At 37.6% G+C, this 20,230-nt stretch overlaps 1 protein-coding gene across 1 annotated transcript; it reads left to right on the top strand.

Annotated features, from left to right (window-relative positions):
- Positions 1 to 14,556: 14,556 nt before the first annotated feature.
- Positions 14,557 to 15,384, top strand: LOC145002886 (uncharacterized). The gene is made up of 2 exons (XM_078962070.1): positions 14,557 to 14,770; positions 14,825 to 15,384. The coding sequence occupies exons 1-2, from the start codon at positions 14,557 to 14,559 to the stop codon at positions 15,382 to 15,384; spliced, it is 774 nt and encodes a 257-aa protein (XP_078818196.1).
- The last annotated feature ends 4,846 nt before the right edge of the window (positions 15,385 to 20,230 follow it).

Below are 20,230 nucleotides of genomic sequence, written 5' to 3'. Positions count from 1 at the left end.
TAATGACTTTGTCCATACATCGGGGATAATTTAAAATCAAAATACTTAAGTCTTGAAATAGATAATTCCATACTGACTCCAATTCCATGTCTAGTATTAGGGGTTGAGTGGGGTCACCCACTCGACAAATTTCACGATGTCAATTTACATACGACAATCATATACCGCTCGATCGTAAGGAGACCTGTCAGGAGTCATGATATCAAGTATCATTACTGGCTATCGAAAACACACCCGCTACCAGTGCTAGACACTGTGGTAGGAATCATCTACAATAATCATAACATCAAACAAAACGGAACACACAGAAAAGAAATACAGGACACTCTATCACTCTAGTGATCTCTTCCTTCGAATACAACTTATCTCCTGTTATCAAAAAAAAAAAAAAAAAAAAAGAGATAGTGTTGTCGTATTCCAATTTTGATTGATATTGCCCTCGTCTTCCTGATTAAACGACTATAAAAAGGGGCTTTTCGCCTAACCCCTGATTATCGAAACTATCGTCTCTCGTAGACACCCAGCACGGACCTTTGGGTCGTCTCTCGCTGTGGAACTCCAAAACACGCACCAAAGGAGTGTCATACTTCCCGAAGCTTTATCACATGTATATACAGGAGACCTTCGGGAATGTCGCGCATGTAGCTGACAAGGTTCAAGCATAAAAGCTTGGGTCAGATAGGGTACGAGTCCTGCCATGAGCTTTGGGCTAAGGTTGCCCAGAAGGACGAGTAAATTCCCTACCATTCAAAAAAAAAAAAAGTCATAGTCGTGTGGACCAAACCCACATACTTCCTACCGAGCTACAAGAGCTGTCGGGTCAAACCTGTCGAACTACTCAACAATGAAATTGAAGAACCAAGTTTCTCACCCTGAAAAGCTCTCATCTTATTTTTCAAATTAGAAAGACAAATTGCTCACGATTCCATCGATTTCAGAGGCCCCGACAACATCTCTATAGAAACCTTTACTATCTACCTCGCATTGACGAATAGGCCGGCCAACCTCAAGAGACGAGGTACCCTTCAGGAATTGGACCTGAGATCTGAATATCACCAGTCACGAGTATTGAAGAAAGATATCTGAGAACGATCCTCCAATTTCGATAAGAACGCTGAAAGTTCGTTGTGATAACCCTCGGATAGGACCAGATCCACTCGTTGGATTCATGAACGTAATAAATAGGATATACCCTTCTTGCTAGGATCAACTCATCATCGTCATTACAAATGACTTACTTATCTCCCCTCGTAGTAAGAAGGAAACCAAGGGGAGCAGCTACAACAAACCACGGAAGAAATACGATCAGAAAAGTATTACCCGATGTTCTCTAGATACGAGTTTTGGAATTGAGGGGTTCAATTCTCAAGACACATCGTTACCAAGGTGGAAATTCATAAGGACCCTTTCAATTGATCATAACCGTTGAGAAACAGTCAGCACTAAAGGCGTTAGCAGAAATACACCAAGATTCTGGGTCTCGCTGACCTATCGTCTTAACTCCTTCGGAACTTCTCGAAAAATACGAACCCCCTCCCAACTTTGACCCTAAAGGGAGCAACCCTTGACAGGAAGAGAAACAAGAAGAAGAAACCTCTAGAACTCCGGTATGACCGACCGAATTCCTCTAGAAACACTCACTCTGGGAAGGCTTCGTACGCTTCGGAAAGCATGGAAAGCCAATACCCCAAATAATTGTGTCTTTCGAGATTCTTGTCAGAATCAGCCCTGTAACTCGCTACTTCAATCTACTCCCGTGAACTTGGTAAAGTACACCCTACCCAACACGTCCCAAATTTACAAGAAGTATCTATCCGTCGAGACTCTTGCAACTCCCCTCGACGAGATCGAGTTCCACAAGAGCCTCACCTTCTTAGAAGAACCATGGTGACCATGGGACGAGATCAAGCGGATGAAACAACGCCACTTCCCATTAGTGAAAGTTCGCTGGAATATTAACCACGGACCTAGAGTCACATGGGAGCGCGTGAGTCATTCAATTAAGAAGTATCCTCACTTCTCGGATTGATTATTCATACCTACTCCTTTCCTAAATTCAAATTTCGGGACGAAATTCCCTCTAACGGGGGGATGATGTGACAACCGTCAAATTTCGGTCAAGTCAAAGTCAGCTAAAGTCAGCAAGTCAAACCGTTTAACTCAATTTCCCCGTGAGTACAAAAATTCACACTATGAAACTTCTACATAAACTTCTATTCTAATGAGAAATCATAAAACAAAAAGTGCGAACATCTAGATCTCCTTAACCTAAAACTGTAGTACGTGGCGAGCCAAACCGATAAAACAATGTTGCATACTCATCGGGAGTGTGTAAGATCCTTAAACAAGGCTTAACAGGGTTTACGAACCATGCATTGCGATGCCGGACACTCACAGTTGTCACACATGGAACCTCTCCCACTCGTTTTCACTTTATCTGTCTCTATGTCAAATCTCTCCCAAATCTCTCCAAGTATGTGAAATCTCTCTTAAATATCTCTCTGTATTAGAAATCTCTCCAAGAATGTCAATTCTCTCCCAAATCCCTCTAAGCATGTGAAACCTCTCTCAAATACCTCTCTATATGAGAAATCTCTCCAAGAATATCAAATCTCTCCCAAATCTCTCCAAGTATGTGAAATCTCTCTCTAATATCTCTCTGTATGAGAAATCTCTCCAAGAATGTCAAATCTCTCCCAAATATCTCAAAGTATGTGAAAACTCTCGCAAATATCACTCTGTATGAGAAATCTCTCCAAGAATGTCAAATCTCTCCCAAATCTCTCCAAGTGTGAGAAATCTCTCCCAAATCTCTCTCAAAAGTTTCCCGTAACTTTTTGGAATCATTCGGGTCATTCCGGCCCTTAACCGGGTAAAAAACGGCTTAAAACGGGGTAAAAACGACAAAACGGGACCTTAGGAACCGAAACCCTTCTTAAGGAGCCGAAGCTCCTTAAGGCCGAGACTAAGAACCAAGAAGACCCTAGGACCGAAGACCGAGCCTCTGTTGGCTAGAAGCATGCGAGGACCGAGCCTCTGTTGGCTAGAAGCATGCGAAGACCGAGCCTCTGTTGGCTAGAAGCATGCGAGGACCGAGCCTCTGTTGGCGAGAAGCGTGCGAGGACCGAGCCTCTGTTGGTTAGATGCACGCGAGGACCGAGCCTCGGTTCTCTGTCGCACTCTCTGTTCGCTTCTCGCTCTACTCTGTCTCTACTCCGCCCCTCTGTCTCTTCGCGCGCCTCTCTGTCCCCTCCCACCTCTCGGTTCCTTCCCTCCTTCTCCTCTCCTCTCGGTTCTGCCTCCCTCTCTCTCTCGGTTCAGCATCAGGAGGCCGAGCCTCGGCCATAAATTCGCATATTTGTCATTTTTAGCCCATTTTTGATATTTTTAACATTTTAAGCCCGTTTTTCGTGATTTTAAAGCGGGATTTGCTCCAGAAATTATATTTTAACATAATAAACTCTAAATATTCATAATTTAAACATATTTTGATGAAAATCATTATTTAAATAATAAAAATCAAATGGGTGAATTATTAAAGGTGGAGTGTTGACTTTGCCTTATCCAATGTCACAAGCAACCACCCCACACCCACTCTTTGACTAACCACACCTCTCCACCTTACCTAGGTCACATCAATGTCCTTTCCACTCAATTATCCCTCTTTCCCACGTTTTTGAGGGCTGAATATTCATCCTCTCTCCTCACTTCTCTCATTTGCTCTCATTTCACAAGAAGATCAAACTCTTTCCTCTCTCACTTTCTCTCTCTAGAAATTCAAGATTCAAGGGCTGATCTTGAGTTTTTCCTCCACATTGGTAAGCATAACCCATTCTCTTTATGATTATCTCAAATATTTCCACTCAAATCATGGATATCTTACACAAACTCTCTCATAATTGTGTTAGATCTTCGAATCTTCAAGAGATTCTTCAAGTGTTCTTGGGTTGAACACTTATCTTCTTCAACACTTATCTACTGAAATCACTCAAGGTGAGTTCATACCCCTACATTTTCATGTTTTCTCAAGTTTTCAGGGGGGGAATACAAGTTAAAACACTAAGAACATAACTAAATTTCTCTAACAGCCTTCATCAGAAAAGTTCAACTCCATTCACGGACTGTTTTGGGCATCTTAAATATTTTTGTTTTCAAAACTGTACAAGGTGCAAATAGCTCAAGTTTTTAGCTTTAAAATGGCTACTTGCACATCTCCATACGATTTTTCTACGATTTATGGTGATTTTTACAAAACTGCCTATCACTTCAAACAACAATCCGGACCAGTCTGTGATTATGGACTTTTTCACCCAAGTTAGAGGTCATTATAAATTGTGATAAAAATTATGAGAAAACTAGACACATTTTGTGAACTCTCAGAATTTACGGATCTAGTTTTCGACTTTGTATGATTTTTCTATGATTTTTCCAAAACAGGGCAGAATTGCTAAATTTTACCAACAGCATGTAAATATCATAACACTTTGTATTATGTTGAGCAAAGTGTATAATCATAAGTTTTAATGTTTGAATGTGTCTCCTAGTTAGTTTATCATTATGAACTGAAACTAAGACATTCATATTAAATTTTATCCATTCATTTTGGAACACGTATTATTTAACTATAAAAAGTATAGTTTGAATATATTTATAACACTAATACATTTCCATAAAAGGATTCATACATATTACATACATTTTAGATAAACTATAATAGGCATAGTTTATGATACATCACTCTACGCACTCGTACCAGAAGTGTACATTCATATAAGAAAGATTTCTATTCGCACACATTTCACGTAAGTTAATCTATGGTTTGATAAATTCACAACACTAATACATTTCCATAAAAGGATTCATACATATTACATACATTTTAGATAAACTATAATAGGCATAGTTTATGATACATCACTCTACGCACTCGTACCAGAAGTGTACATTCATATAAGAAAGATTGCTATTCGCACACATTTCACGTAAGTTAATCTATGGTTTGATAAATTCACAACACTAATACATTTCCATAAAAGGATTCATACATATTACATACATTTTAGATAAACTATAATAGGTATAGTTTATGATACATCACTCTACGCACTCGTACAAGAAGGGTACATTCATACAAGAAATATTTATATTCACACACATTTAACGTAAACTTGTTATCCTATATTGTGAGTTTCTCTATTTTTCTCTCTCTCTCTCTCTCTCTCTCTCTCTCCCCCCGTACGTCCGAGTGCGGGATATAATTCCTGGTAGTTATAATCAGAATCTCCTTGAGGGAGAACGTGATACTTGTATATAGATCTATATTGGGATTGACACCCCACACCTTGCTGCTAGCTACAGTTGGACCTGCAGGTCTACGGGTGACAAATGTCATTTTATTTTTCGCGACACTGAGAACGTCGTGGCAGGTTCACATAATCATAGTATGATTATAACGGCTCACATAGGGAACAATCCATAAGTTTACGGGATTTTATTTTTAAAACCTAAATGAGTTTTATGTCGATTTAAAATCACCTTTTTATCTCTATGAGTACAGATATTACTGTACACTTTTGGTTTTGGTAGTTACGACTACACATCATTTGAAACCACATTTATACTTTTAAGTATGGTCAATACTTGTTATTACTCGGTCCTCTAATTTAGGACCACATATATATAATGTATTAACAAACATGAGAACATATAGAAATTTCTTTTAGTTCAAACATGTCCATGTCCATTTAAATACATAACATTTTCTATTAATAAGAAAGATTACTTATACATTTTGGTCTTCAGTCATAAGACTACCTTACACAGATTTTAAAGAAAATATCGGATTTTCTGGATACATATTCTAACGCTTTTACAAGGAAAACGATTTACTTTTCTAACGAAATCTCTTATGAACTCACCAACCTTTGTGTTGACACTTTTCAAAACTACTTGTATTCTCAGGAATTCAGTGAAAACAGGAAATCAACAACGTTTTGAGGATGGGACGATAAATCGTCAAACAGTTCATTTTGTATTATAATGTAATTGATGTGAATCATGTAAACATGTGCTTTGTTGTAACGTTTTCAATTATATTTGTGTTGGTTGTATTTACTTTGAGCACTATTATACTCATTGTTGTGATACTCTACATGAAGTCCTCCACCCCCGGACGTTTCCGCCATCCTTGGTTTGGGGGTGCGACATCTGACATGACTCTTTCGTGTACTGAGATGGTACTTACCCCTGAAACAATTATGTGCTATATTGATTTCATATTACTACAAAGACTCAATTATATGCACAAGCAAACCCTCGAGACCACTAGAGACATAAGGATATCGAAACCAAAACACCCTATATACTCTAAGGATAGATGTGATGATCGTGCCAATCTGTGATTACCTACTACCGTAAATACATCATGGGGATGTTGATGGAAGCAGTAAGAACTATACAACAAGATGCAAAGTATTATAGAGTACAACCAAGAATGACGATCATTACTTACAATCTAGATTATCAACGAGCAGCAGGAAAATGCCATCTCGCAAGAATAACAATCACACTCGTGAGACACCACTCCTGCAGATGGACCCTGCTACATTTCAAGATGCTGTAACGGCGGCAGTAACCGCTGCTATGGCACAAATCAATGCAAACAACCCCAATGGAGGCAGGAATAGCATTGACAACTCCAGCCAAAAGAACGAACATGGAAACCGACAAGTGACAACCTATCAAGGAACTCCAAACCCCAAGCTTAAGAGCAGGAAGCTGAGGTCTGGAAGTAAGAGGAAAGGACATCCCACTCAAGGGTTCTCAAGGAAGCAACATGTTGTTGCTGTTCATGAGACCATGACCCCTATTACACCAACAACCGGGAGACCATATGTTGGAATCCTTCCAAAATGCAACCAGTGAAAATTCCATCATAATGAAGCCTACCGGGAGATGCATTGTGACAATGCAACCGAAAGAATCACACCACTAAATTCTGTAGAACGTATCCATGCCAGAATCGTCAGCCAAATGGAAATGACAACACTCGCAGCAACCCTAACAACAACACCAATGATGAGACCATCCACACCTGCTATGGGTATGGAGGAACCGGTCACCTCAGGCGTGGTCTCCCCAAGGATAACAATCAAGGTGCAGAAGGATCAGAAATGGTCCTGACCTGGGTTCAAGGCGAAGCAGTCCAAGACCCAACGGTTGTTATTGGTATGTTCCCACTTGACAACTCTTTCGCTTACCTCTTATTTAATGGTAAACCCGAGCGAAGTTTCGATTAGTAACATATTCAAACACTTACTAACACAACATCCCGAAAGCTAAGCTAAGCCCTTTCAATGGACATGGCCAACGGGGAAAAACCGACTTAACCTAGGGTACTTATGTGGAGTACACCTTAACACTAAACAACCATTCATGACAAATAGATTTCATGCCAGTAAAGATTAGGAGTTTTAATGTGATAATCGTCGTGGTTGGGTTAAGCCCCCACCGTGCCAATACTATGTGTCGCGAGAAGGCCGTTTGCCTTCACCTTCCTAATCACGAGAACTCTAATAATCCATGGATATAAACCTGGCGCCAATCCTCTTCCTATCTCGTGCATCAAGGCGCAGAAGTGCCTGCACCAGAAGAACTATGTTCTCCTCACTCATGTTGTGGACTAGACCGAAGAAGAGGTAGACATACAAGGTATTCCAGTAGCATGTGATTTTTTTCAAATGTGTTTCCTGAGGAACTTTCAGGAATACCCCAGAGAGACAGGTCGAATTTCGAATCAACCTCATATCTGGAACCATATCAATTGCCAATTCACCCTATAGGTTGACTCCCGCCAAAAATTCATAAGTTATCTTGTCAACTGAGTAGAATTGTTGCGCAAACGATTCATTAGGCCAAGCTTCTCATCCTAGAGAGCTCCGGTCTTGTTTCTCAAGAAGACAGATCCTTCCGAAGGTACATCGATTTTAGGAAATCGAATAATCTCCTTATTAAAAATCGATACCTACTTCCACGGACTGACGATCTATTTGGCCAGCTCCAAGGAGCTCGTTACTTCTTTAAAAATAGATCTAAGCATCGGTTATCATCAACTTCGAGTCCGAGAAGGCGACATTTCAAAAAAACTGCCTTCTGAACTCGTCGTGGCCATTTCAAATTCATTGTGATATCCTTCGGTATAACGAATGCTCCCACACTATTCATGGACCCTACAAACCAAGTTTTCCCAACCATTCCTAGTTAGCCTTTTCATTATTCTCATCAATAACATACTCGTCGGCCCACGAAGCAAGAACGAAACACTGTCAACATCTACGACCAGCCTTGAAAACATCAAAGTCGGAGAATATCGCGAAGAAGGCACTGCATGGATGGATAAAACTCTCGAAGTTGAAAGACGAAGCTTATAGGTACGCAAGTTAAATTGGGAGTTAACTGGGTGATTGTCGATAGGTTAACCCAAGCTGCCTATTTCCTGCTAATACTAAAATCAAACAAGACAGAAAGGTTTACATGCATCTATATCAAGGAGATCGTGAGACTCCATGAGATATCGGTATCTACTATCTCGAATCGAGATAACGGGATTACTTCAAGACTTTCACAGTCACTTCGAGGGCTATGGGAACATAGCTAGACATGATCGTTTCTTACCACCTTCAAACCAATAGCCAAGGCAAACGAACCATTCAACCACTTAAAGTCATGCTATCAGTCTGGGTGTTTGAATTCAACAAGTCAGGGAATACCCAGTTTCCCTTGGCTGAATCCTCATACATTAACAATTATCGCACGAGCATCAAGATTGTTCGTTTCGAAACTCTCTATAGTCATAAATGCGGATCACTCGTCAGTATTCTTATGAGGCCAGAAACCATTTGCGAAACTACCGAGAAGATAATCCAAATCGAAGCTTGACTTCAAGCATCGCGAGACCGACCGAAGAGCTATTCTGACAAGCAGCGTAAGCCATTAGGATGTCAAGTCGGGGATCGCGTGTTATTAAAGGAATCTCCTTGGAAAGGAATGATTCGCTTTAGGAAACGATAAAACTAGACCCGCGATGCATCGGACAGTTCGAGAACCTTGCTCGGATTGGTCCAAAGACTTATAGGCTGCAGCTACCAGTAGAGCTCAGCAACGTACACCCTGTGTTCAGCGTCTCGAATCTGAAAAAGTGCCTATCAGGAAAAATTCTTATCATTCCTTTATAAAGGATCAAAATAAACAAGAATCTCATGTTCATCAAAGAACCAGTCGAGTTGTTTTAGATAGGGAAGTAGAGCATACAAAACAAAGCCACATTTCGATTGTGAAGGTTCGATGGAACACAAAGCGTGGACCGGAATTCACATGGGAAGCGCAAAGACCAGATGAAGTACCTATTCTCTCATTCATGAACCTATCTTTCAAAAGAATTTCGGGACGAAATTCCCTCTAACGGGGGGATGATGTCACAACTAGCATTTTTGCTAGGAGATTCTACTCTCATGCAATCATTCACCTAGTGTGATAACTTGTACTCTAAGTGAATACTATACTCCATTCCTATTCAAATACATCTCATATGCTCAAATAAGGATTGGAAACCCTAGATATCCCATTTCAAGTTTACTATGGCCTAGGATTCTCTTATTGGGCCTAATGGACCAATAAACCTTCAAGTTGACTATCTTGGGCCTAGAAACCCTAATTGGGCTCTAAATAGACCACATTCATAAAACCTTAGCATTTTGGGCCATGTGGGCCTAAAATAATTCATATTATCTCTAATGAGCCTTATTGGGCCATAAAAGATTTCATTTGCCCCAATGGGCCGAATTTTTTTTTTTGTGCTTCATAATTTCGAGTAAGGACCAAGATAAGGCCCAAACTCCTCCATGATTACTCCATTTTGGCCCAATGAAGAAAGAAGGGAATTAATGAGCAATGGACACATCACATTTGCATGGTGGACTTCAATGCAAATTAACCATTAAGTAATATCCAAACCTCATACATCTAGGTAACCATCACATCCTCTCTCCCCCTCTCTTCTTATTTTCGGCCAACACATCTTCTCACCACCTCATTCTCTCAAAAATCTTTCAAGAAAACTCTCTCAACCATCAAGAACACCCTCCTTTCCTTCCATCCAAAATTTCGAAGATCTAGGGTGTTTTCAAGAGGATTCTTCACCAAAATCATCATCCTTGGTAAGTTTATGCTTAGATCCATGGTCTAGCCTCTTGATTTCTTCAAAAATATTCTCTTAACTCATGCATTTTCGTGGATCATGACTCTTAGATCCTTCTTGAATTCGAAAACTCCTCTCAAAAAGCAAGCTATGCCGAATTCTCCTTCCATCTTCTCACCAAAACCAAACCAAACCCCAAGGTGAGTTTCATACCCCCTTATTTTCGCAATTTTTACATTTTTATAAGTTTTTGTGGGGGAGAATACAAGCAAAGGTGTAGATCCATCATTATGTGTATGTTGTGGTTGATTTCTATGCTTATATGTATGTTTTGTATGATTTTGATGCTAGATCTAGTGATGAAATGCTAAAAACCGAGATATATATTTTATTCTAGCATAAAATATACTACTACATGCAAAGTATACTAAGAAAAATAGCCAAATGGCTTGACAACACTTATTTTGGGCTAAAAACTCATTTTTTTGACATAAAATGTTAAAAATACAAAGTTGAAGGGTCTAAAATGAAATATTTCGAAATCTGATGGGTGAGATGAGTCAAAACAGTTTACATAATGTGTTTTCTGAAAATATACCATTTGGAGGGTTAAAAACATAAATTCCAAGCTTAATGGGCTAAAAATGACATTTTCGGCCCAATGAGGCCCATTATGCGAAATTTTCTGTTTTGGAGGGCCAAAACTGTATTTTTCTGTAAAACAGTGGACTATAAGTGTTCCAAGTCCTTTTCAAAGGTTTAAAATGCTTTTTAAATTTAAAGGGGACTAAAGTTGCAAAAATTTTACAATTTGGGCCAAAATTGTCAAACTTGCGAAAAGGATGGGTTATAACCGAGAAAACTGAAATTTCAGGGGCTTAAGCTGTTTTCTATGAAAAATATGATGGAAAATATTTATTTCAAAAATTTTTGGTATTAAAATGTCAAGAAAATTGATTTAAGTACCAAACCGTAAAGTATTTAAATAAAGGGGTTGAAAAAGTAAATTTTACAATCAAAGAGGGACTGAAAACAGAAAATTCTCAAGGCTAGTTCAATACATGCAATTTGACCAAATGATGGTACCACGACTATCGACGAAATACAATACATTACAATACCAAAAGTCGTTGTCAAACGAATTGGTTCGGTCTCGAACCAATAAAAATCCGAAACTACTAACACGACGACACTATGACATTACGACATTACGATTCATAACTAATAACGATTGGGAAGTCACTATACATGCGAGTGTGCACAGACGTCTACGCACCATCTTTGGGCCCCAAAGTGTAAAATCTTGTTTGTTGAGCCTAGCTAGCCCAATGACCTGATCTTAAGGCCCGAAGACCTCTCTCTTACGAAGTGTTGGGTTTTACCGATCCGACATAACGTAAAAGGACTTTCAATGGCAAACATGCTGCTGGTCCCCAAGGGTCCTTCAGTGCTGCTAGTAAAGTCGGTAACTCACGATTGCGGGTTGGGCTTCGGGCCCTTCGCAATTGCAATGGTCTTGAACGACGCGGGGAAATACCGAGGGTTTCGCACCTTCTCTCCTTCCCTCCGATCGTGGGACTACACAAGTCCGGGAGGATTGAGTTGTGTGAATAACTGCGAGTGACACCTAAGGGATCACTTGTAAGGTTGTCGACTGGACGTTTTCATCAACGGACGTCACAACAATTCACCACCCACTGTATACTCAATGCCTCCGGAGCTCAACAAATACCTCTAACGCAACGAAATAACAGTACACAAACTAAGTAAAGCAAAGTGATAGGAAAACGTCGGGTTTTCCTAGGGTTTTCAACTAATACACTTACGAATTTCATGCCGAATTTTACAACCCGTACGCTTACATCTATAGAAAACAAACAAGCATACTTACGGATCTTCACATTTTTTTTTACCATACTATTTTCAGAAAATATCGGATTTTCTGGTGGTTTTCGAAACGATACAAACATTGGATTTCAAACATTACTTATGAACTCACCAACATTTCATATGTTGACGTTTTTCAAAATACTTGTATTCTCAGGTAACAGATAAGTCGAAGGGATAAGTGTACTCAGTGACGTTTTGCTGCTTGTTAAATTAGTACCGAACAATCTACTTTTTGGGCATGTAATGTTAGGGAATAATGTACTAAATGTAAACGCTACCAGTTGTATTATTCCAATGCTTGGTGATGTATGATGTTATGTTTCATGTATATTTATTGTGATGCTATTCAATTGAGTCACAACACCCCCCGGACGTTTCCGTCGTCTGGTTCGGGGGTGTGACAGCTAGCCACGTACCACAGTTTTTGGTTAAGGAGATCTAGTTGTATGTACTTTTCGATTTATGATTTCTTATCAGAATAGCGAGTTGTTTCGTAAATACTGAACGTAAGTCCTGGTATACAAGGGTTAGTTGAGCTGACCGGTTTGACTTGTTGACTTTATTTAACTTTGAATTGACCAGAATTTGACGGTTGTCACACTAAATATTCACAAATCAAAAAATATATTACCCTTTAAAGTCATTATCCTTTTTTTTTTTTTTTTAACTTTTTTCCCATCTTCATAAATCAATAAGTATTTTTTGAGTAAAAGTCTTTTTTAACTTCAAAAGGAAACCTCAAACATGTTGAAATTGAGAAAATGAAAAGATTCAAGCGCAAACAAAATCAAAACAATGAAGAGGAATCTTTGGTCTTTCAAGAATGGGAAAATTACCTGCGAGGGTAATTACTTTTTCGTTTTATTCACGTTTAGGTAACTTTATTTTTTTTGTACAAATTTGATCATTTAACTTGTTAAATATGATCACATATCACCATTATCAGGTGACAATGGTAATATGTGATCATATTTAACAAGTTAAATAGTCAAATATATACAATAAATAAATAAATAAATAAAGTTGTCTAAATAGTAAATATGAACAATTTTTTTTTACACATTTCTTAAATTTTTTTTTTTTTTATAATTTCTTACAACATTTTTATGATATTTTTTCATTTTTTTTTACAAATTTCTTACAATATTTTTATGATATTTATTTTTCTTATAGGTTTTTCTAATACAATGTTTTAAACTTTGCTTATAATTTTTTTTCAACTTTTTTATACTTCCATATAATTTTAATACAAGTGCTTTTAAACCAAATATTTTATAAATGTTTTAGAATTCTCTTACAAGTTTTTTACTTTTTATTTTTTATTTTTTTTATTTTCATATAATTTTTCTATAACTTTCATACATTTATTTCTAAACTTTCTTTACAAAATTTTTGAAGTGTTTCATGGATTTTGTATGCCAATTTAATATTTTTTTATAACATTTTAAAATACTTTCGTTAAATACTAGTTTAAAACGTTGTATTAAAAAAATTAAAAGTTTATAAACTTCTAAGTAAAAAGCAGGGGCGTAGGTAGTAACATTGAAGGTAGGTCCTAGGACCTGCCTTTTTTTTTATTTTATATATGATGTATTTATTAAAAAAAAATAAGGACCCACCTTATTTTTTATAAAAGACCTACCTTTGACATCAAAGCCCGTTTTTTTTTATATCAATGTCCATATCTTTTGCCCATTATCTATTAAGCTGTAGCCCAATCCAATTGATCAAATATTTTATTTTTATTAAAAAAAAAAAAGGGAAAGACGCAGCGTCGCTGTTTGGAAAATTGGAATCGAATCGATCATTCATCATCGTGAGTTCGTGACGATTGACATCGTCCGTGCCGACTGTCGTGACTCGTGACGCCGTCGACCGTCGTTGGTCGTCCCCATCTTCCCCTCCGGCGGTAGCAGCCTATCGGCTATCGCCTAACGGAAATTTCTGATCGGCCACAGGGCACAGCCGCACACAGCATCACTCATCGATCAACTGCTATTTGTTGTTCAGGTTTGAGGAATTGAGGTTTGTATTACAATACAATATTAGAAATCATAATTCTTTGCTTTTTCTTATTCAAAATCAAAACCCTTTGTTTGATTAGTGATTGTATATTTGTATGATTTCATGATTTATATTACATTATCACTAAATCAGTGATTAGATTGCAGAATTCTTAATTTGTTTTTGTTAAGTCTTAACACTTAACAGTTTTGAGAATTCTTTGTGTATAATGTATTTGATATAAAAACATTGTTTGTTTGCTATTGTCTTGATTTTTATGTTATAATGTTATATTGTTATTGACTTATTGTCTTGACTTTGTGATTTGTCTATTAGTCTATTTGATAACAAAACTACAAAAGATTGATAAATGATAAATTGATAATGGTTATTACTTATTAGTTTGGTACTTTTTATAACATTCAATTTCATAATTCAATTTCAGAATAAAGCATCAACATTCAAGAATGTCTTTGCATAAGTTTTATAAAAAGAAAGAAGATGATGAACAACAACATAAGTATAAGAAGGTTGATTTAAACGCACTACCTGTTGATCCATTTGAACGACCAAGTATAGATTTTTATCATGTAAACCAAAGAGATGAAATTAGAAGAGCATACTTGCAAAAAGGACCTTTCCAACCTCTCAATCATAAGTTTCCACCACGTGATTTTGGAGGTAAACCTCGAAGATTTATTTAATCTTCGTTTGATGATAATAAATATTGGTTAGAATATAGTATAAAAGAAGATGCTGCATTTTGTTTGTGTTGTTATCTATTTAAATCAAGTATACCAAATCAAGGTGGATCAGATCATTTTGTGAAATCTGGATTTAAAGCATGGAATAGGAAATCAGGAATAGATAAACATAAAGAAGGAAATCCACACACTATTGCTGTCCAAAAGTGTCAAAGTTTGATGAACCAAAGACAATCCATCACGTCTGCTTTTGAGAAACAAACTACTTTACAAGAAAAAGAATATCGTACTCGTTTGAATGCTTCAATTGACTGTGTTAGGTTCCTACTCCGACAAGGTTTAGCATTTCGTGGTCATAACGAGAAGGAAGACTCAGATAATAAAGGTAATTTTCTTGAACTATTACAGTGGTTAGCCGATCGATGTGATGTTGTAGATCGTGTTGTGTTAAAGAATGCCCCAAAAAATGCTCAAATGAAATGCGGTGAAATCCAGAAAGATATTGTGCAAGCATGTTCAGATGTAATTTTAAATGTTATTATGGGAGAGCTTGGAAATGATTTTTTTTCAATTTTAGTAGACGAGTCATGATAGCTTCATTTTAATTACTTCTTTTTATAGTTTATTTTAGCATATTTCATTCATAATTTAGATAATTTCCATGCATATTTTCCTTTTTGTTATTTTATGACTATTTCGGGTACTCTCGAATCTTGTGAGCATAATTGCAGGTTTTTAGGTCTAGCGGAGCGGGAGTGTTCGGGACGTATAGGAGGCGATGAGATTTGGTAGACAAAAATGATGTTGGGCTTGATGGGTAGTGGCGATGATGCATGGAGTGATCTTGATGATTATTTGAAGACTTGGAGAGAAATAAACTTTAAATTTGCAAGATGCGGGGGAATATTCAAGCGTACGTAAATTATTAATCGGGCGAATTCACGAGCTTTGGAGGATTTGGAGAGGTCAAATTGGGCTTAAAATGAAGAAAAACTTGAAGAAAATGGGCTAGGAGGTGATTGGATTCGATCTGGGCCAAGTGGGCTAAGCTATGGAGGCCCAAAACCTCAAAGATGCTACATCCAGGGACCACCCGCGCAACCCACCCGCGCAAGAGCACGCGGGTCGCGCAACCTCCTGCAGGGGCAATTTCGGAAATTCTTCTTTTGAGCTATTTGAGGAAGGTTGGTACCCATCTTTTGCATACTCTTGGACATCCGATTTTTGAAGATTCTCTCTGGAGTTTTGAAGACTTTTGAAGGCCAAGAACCCTTGAAGAACATCATATTTTTACCTCTTGATTCTTGCTTAATGTTTGGTACAATTTTCTCTAACTTTGTTTCTTTGGGTTTAGCCATGCTTGGCTAAGCTAATCTTGGTTGACTTTTGGTTAATCCTTTGAACTTTTGTTGAATGTTGAAGAATCCATGAACATGTTCTTGAATCTTTATGGGAATGTTTTGTGTTTTAACATCTTATCATTACTTGTATGTTTTAGTTCATGAGTTTAAATGTGTTTGTGGTGATTAGTTGGCTAATTTCTTGATTAAGTAAAGGATCCTCAAATTAGCAAGCAACAAATGATTTTTGTGTTGTTTTTGCTTCACACAATCATAAAAACATTTCCTCCAACATGGTGGTGAAAGCATTTGACCCCTCTTGGATTTGGTGACTTTTTGGTTCTTAATGCTAGTTGACTTTCACTAATTACATGCTATTTGGAATTAGTGACTTTGACTAAGGAAATTGTTATGAGCTTCTCTAGCCATTTCAACAATTAAGAAAAGTCTAGGTAATCTCAAGCTCCTTGGATTACTATAGCCAAATTGAGGATTTAAAACAAGTATTGCACCATTGAATTCTAATGATATGTTCATCAAAAGTCAAAGTGAGAAAACTTTAAGTCAACCATCTTTCCCTTATTGATTTTACATCAAATTCTTATTTTTGTTGCAATTGTCTATTTAAATCATAGTTAATTCTAGTTTGTTTCAAGTATTTCAAAACATCAAAACCCCCATTTTTAATTTATTGTCATATTCCAAGTATTTTACAAAGAGATTTTTCATAGAGTTATCAAATTGAACCAGTCTCCGTGGATTCGATCCCTTTACCACTATACACTATTTTAATGTGTAATATTTAGGGTTATTATTTGTGTTGGCCTCGACAACCACCAAATTTTTGGCGCCGTTGCCGGGGATTGGTTTTGATTTAATCAGTTTGTTTCTCTATGCCTACATCTCATTGTGCAGGTACTCTAATTTAAAACCCGGAAATTAAAAAAATGTATGATTTGGAAATGAAAACTACTTGCATTGAAGACCAACTTTCTGAGCTAGCTCAGTTAATTATGATGATTGAAAGTGACCAAAGTGTGCAGTCCACACCTCTTCTTTGCGATTTTTGTGCCCAAAATGGACATCATTCCGACATGTGTCCATATTTACAAGGAGAATGGGAAGAAGTGCAAGATAAGGGAAGCTACTACCGGTCAAACCAATGGAGTTATGATAAGCCTCAACATGATCAATGGTGGGACAACAACCAAGTTTGGGAAATAACCATTACCAAAATCCATACCAAACATGGGGAAATAACCAATACCAACCAACTCCACTGTTCCTAGAACCCTATCCTTACCCTCCTCAAGAAACTGAAACGCCAAGCATGTCCTTAGAGGACATTGTGAAAAGCATTGCCACTTCTACCCAAATTTTCCAAGAAACAACTCAAGCTAGCCTCAAAAGCTTATGCAAACAAATAACACAAATTGCTCAATCATTGAGTATAGTGGAAGCTCAACACAAATTACCATCTGAAGAGAGCCCATGTCATAACGCATGTTGCATTCCTTTGAAAGATGAGAAAACTTTTGATGGATTAAGAGTTTTATATGAAGAAGAAGAAGAAGAAGTAGAAGTGGAAGAAGTTGTCAAAGAGGAAGAAGAAATTGAGAATGTTGTCAATGAAACTATAAACGAAGTAATAAGGGTTAACGGAAGAGAGATTGAGCCACCCACTACCAATGAGAAACTAACTCTAGTGGTAGAACAATCACAAGATCCGGAAACGATAAATCTGCCGGACCCTTCAAAGGATACCTATCCCGAGAAAGAAGACGCCCAACCGGTCACCTACTCAACCACCATGTCAAAGAGGGAAGAGTTGGTCACCTTACTAAACAAGTACAAGAAAGAATATGGTTGGATGATTGCTATTATCAAAGGTCTGAGTCCGGTATGGTTCTCCCGTAAAAAGAAAGTCAAATACAAGAAAAGAGTCCCAATGGAGGTGCGGAAATTAAAAAATGTCGACACGGGGAAAACTTACAAGGTTAATGGACATCGATTGAAGCCATTCAATGAATTTTTTGATTCAAATGTCCAAGATGTTGTCCATTTGGACCCCCCAAAGTGTTAAAGTGAAGTTTGGAGGCGTCTCGCCAAAGACGTTAAAGAAGGGCATTTTTGGAAAGCATTGTGTTTTCGTGTTTTTAATTTGAATAAATGAGTTTGGAAGATATTTTTGGGATTCAAAAGAGTTGTTTTTGAAGAAATCAAGAGTTTCTAGGTGTTTGGGGCCTTTCAAAGCAAGAACGGGTGAAAACGAAGAAAAATGAAGCAAAAATGAAGATCAGGATCAGTGGGTTGCGCGGCCAGGTGTGATGAAGCGACATTGGCCCAAGACTTAACTGCAAGGTCTGCGCGACCCGCGTGCTACACTGCGCGACCCGCGCACTGTGCTGGGCAATTTGGGCTATTTTTGGCTATTATTTGACCAGGTGTTGACCAAAGGTTTTAATGAGTTGACCTTTTGACTTTTCTTGACCAACATTGACCGAAATTGACCCTTTTTGACCCATAGATTAAAATGTTCAGCTTCCCTTCTTCTTCATTTAATCATCTTGACCTCCCACTCCATTCCTCTCATATAACCTTCCAGCACCCACCTCACCGGAAAATTCAAGATTAGCGGAGTTCTATCGGTCATAATTTCAAGAAACCACCGCCCGACCCCCCGATTTAGGTCCTTTCCGCCCTTTCCTCAAGCATTGAGGACAATGCTTGTTCTTAAGCTTGGGGTGGGGCATTTCATTTTCCTTTTATTTTTTCATGCATTTTTAATTAGGTTGCATAACATTTTAGTTTTAAGCTAATTTTCATTCATTTTTTTTTTAATTCCAAAAAGATTTTATTTTCTTCTTTTTCCACTTTTTATTTTTGCATAACATTTAGCTTAAGACATTAGCATTCATGCATTTTTGTTGTCTGTTTATTCTCACCTCTCTTGGATGCCATGGAACAGGTTCACAGTTATTATATCATTATTGGTCCAGGATCTTGTTGCTATCTCACCCATCGAATCGGGACCACTAGCTGCAGTTTGGGATTTCATACTTGGGATCAGATGCTGGTAGCTTAAAGGGGTAAGTGATCATGGCCAGGTAGTTTCATGAAGAATTATGCATACAATACTAACAACTGTAGGATATACTATAGTAATGGGTGTTCTTAGCCTTGCGTTCACTACCGCGGAGAGGATCACACTTGATCATGTTTGAACTGTTAGGATGAAGCATTGGTGCTTGTCCCCGAGTAGAATCCATATCCGGTCTCTTTACATCACCATATCTTTTTGCGATTTTCTTAGAATTTAGAGAGTCTTTTAGTCCACATTTGGACATTTTCATTATCTTTGAAAAACCACAAGTTTGAAAAGGAGCTTACATTACATTTTTATGCTCCACACATGGTCATTTTCACACTTAGGCCATTCGGATTATATCATTACCCTTTCGGTTCCACCTACACACCTTTGGGAACCAAATTTTGAGTCAAAGGGTTTTCTCATCAAAAAAAAAAAACAAAAAAACAAAAAAAAAACAAAAAACAAAAAACAAAAAACAAAAAACAAAAAACAAAAAACAAAAAACAAAAAACAAAAAACAAAAAACAAAAAACAAAAAACAAAAAACAAAAAACAAAAAAAAAAACAAAAAAAAAACAAAAACAAAAACAAAAACAAAATGAACCATGCAAATTTTCAGTTGCAACTATCTTAAAAAGGTGGCCGGTTCAATTATTGAACAAATTTCCCAACATCTTGGTCACCCGGCGTTTGATATTCATTTATTTAGGTATGTTTTATTGTATATAGATCGAGTTGTTTTTCGCAAATTGGTGATGTTAGGGAGATTGTCGAGTCGGATACTACGGGAGGTTTGGGCCAACACCAAGTGAATCGATTCCTACAACGGTGCCCGAGCGATTAAACCTAGTTACACATGAGAGAAACCGGCAAATGTGAGATCAGAGTGTACACTTAAAAAAGAGCTCCACCCGAGCCCATCCAGTTGCTTTCTCCCTACTACAGATGTTCTTCATTGTATACATGTTCCATTGAGGCTGCGACTGCTCATCCCTCCTTACTCACC

This window comes from Lactuca saligna, chromosome 6, assembly GCF_052625555.1.
Source record: "Lactuca saligna cultivar CGN05327 chromosome 6, ASM5262555v1, whole genome shotgun sequence".
Classification (NCBI taxonomy): Eukaryota; Viridiplantae; Streptophyta; class Magnoliopsida; order Asterales; family Asteraceae; genus Lactuca; species Lactuca saligna.
The sequence above is the reverse complement of the archived record's forward strand: the minus strand, read 5'-3'. Positions and strand labels throughout refer to the sequence as shown.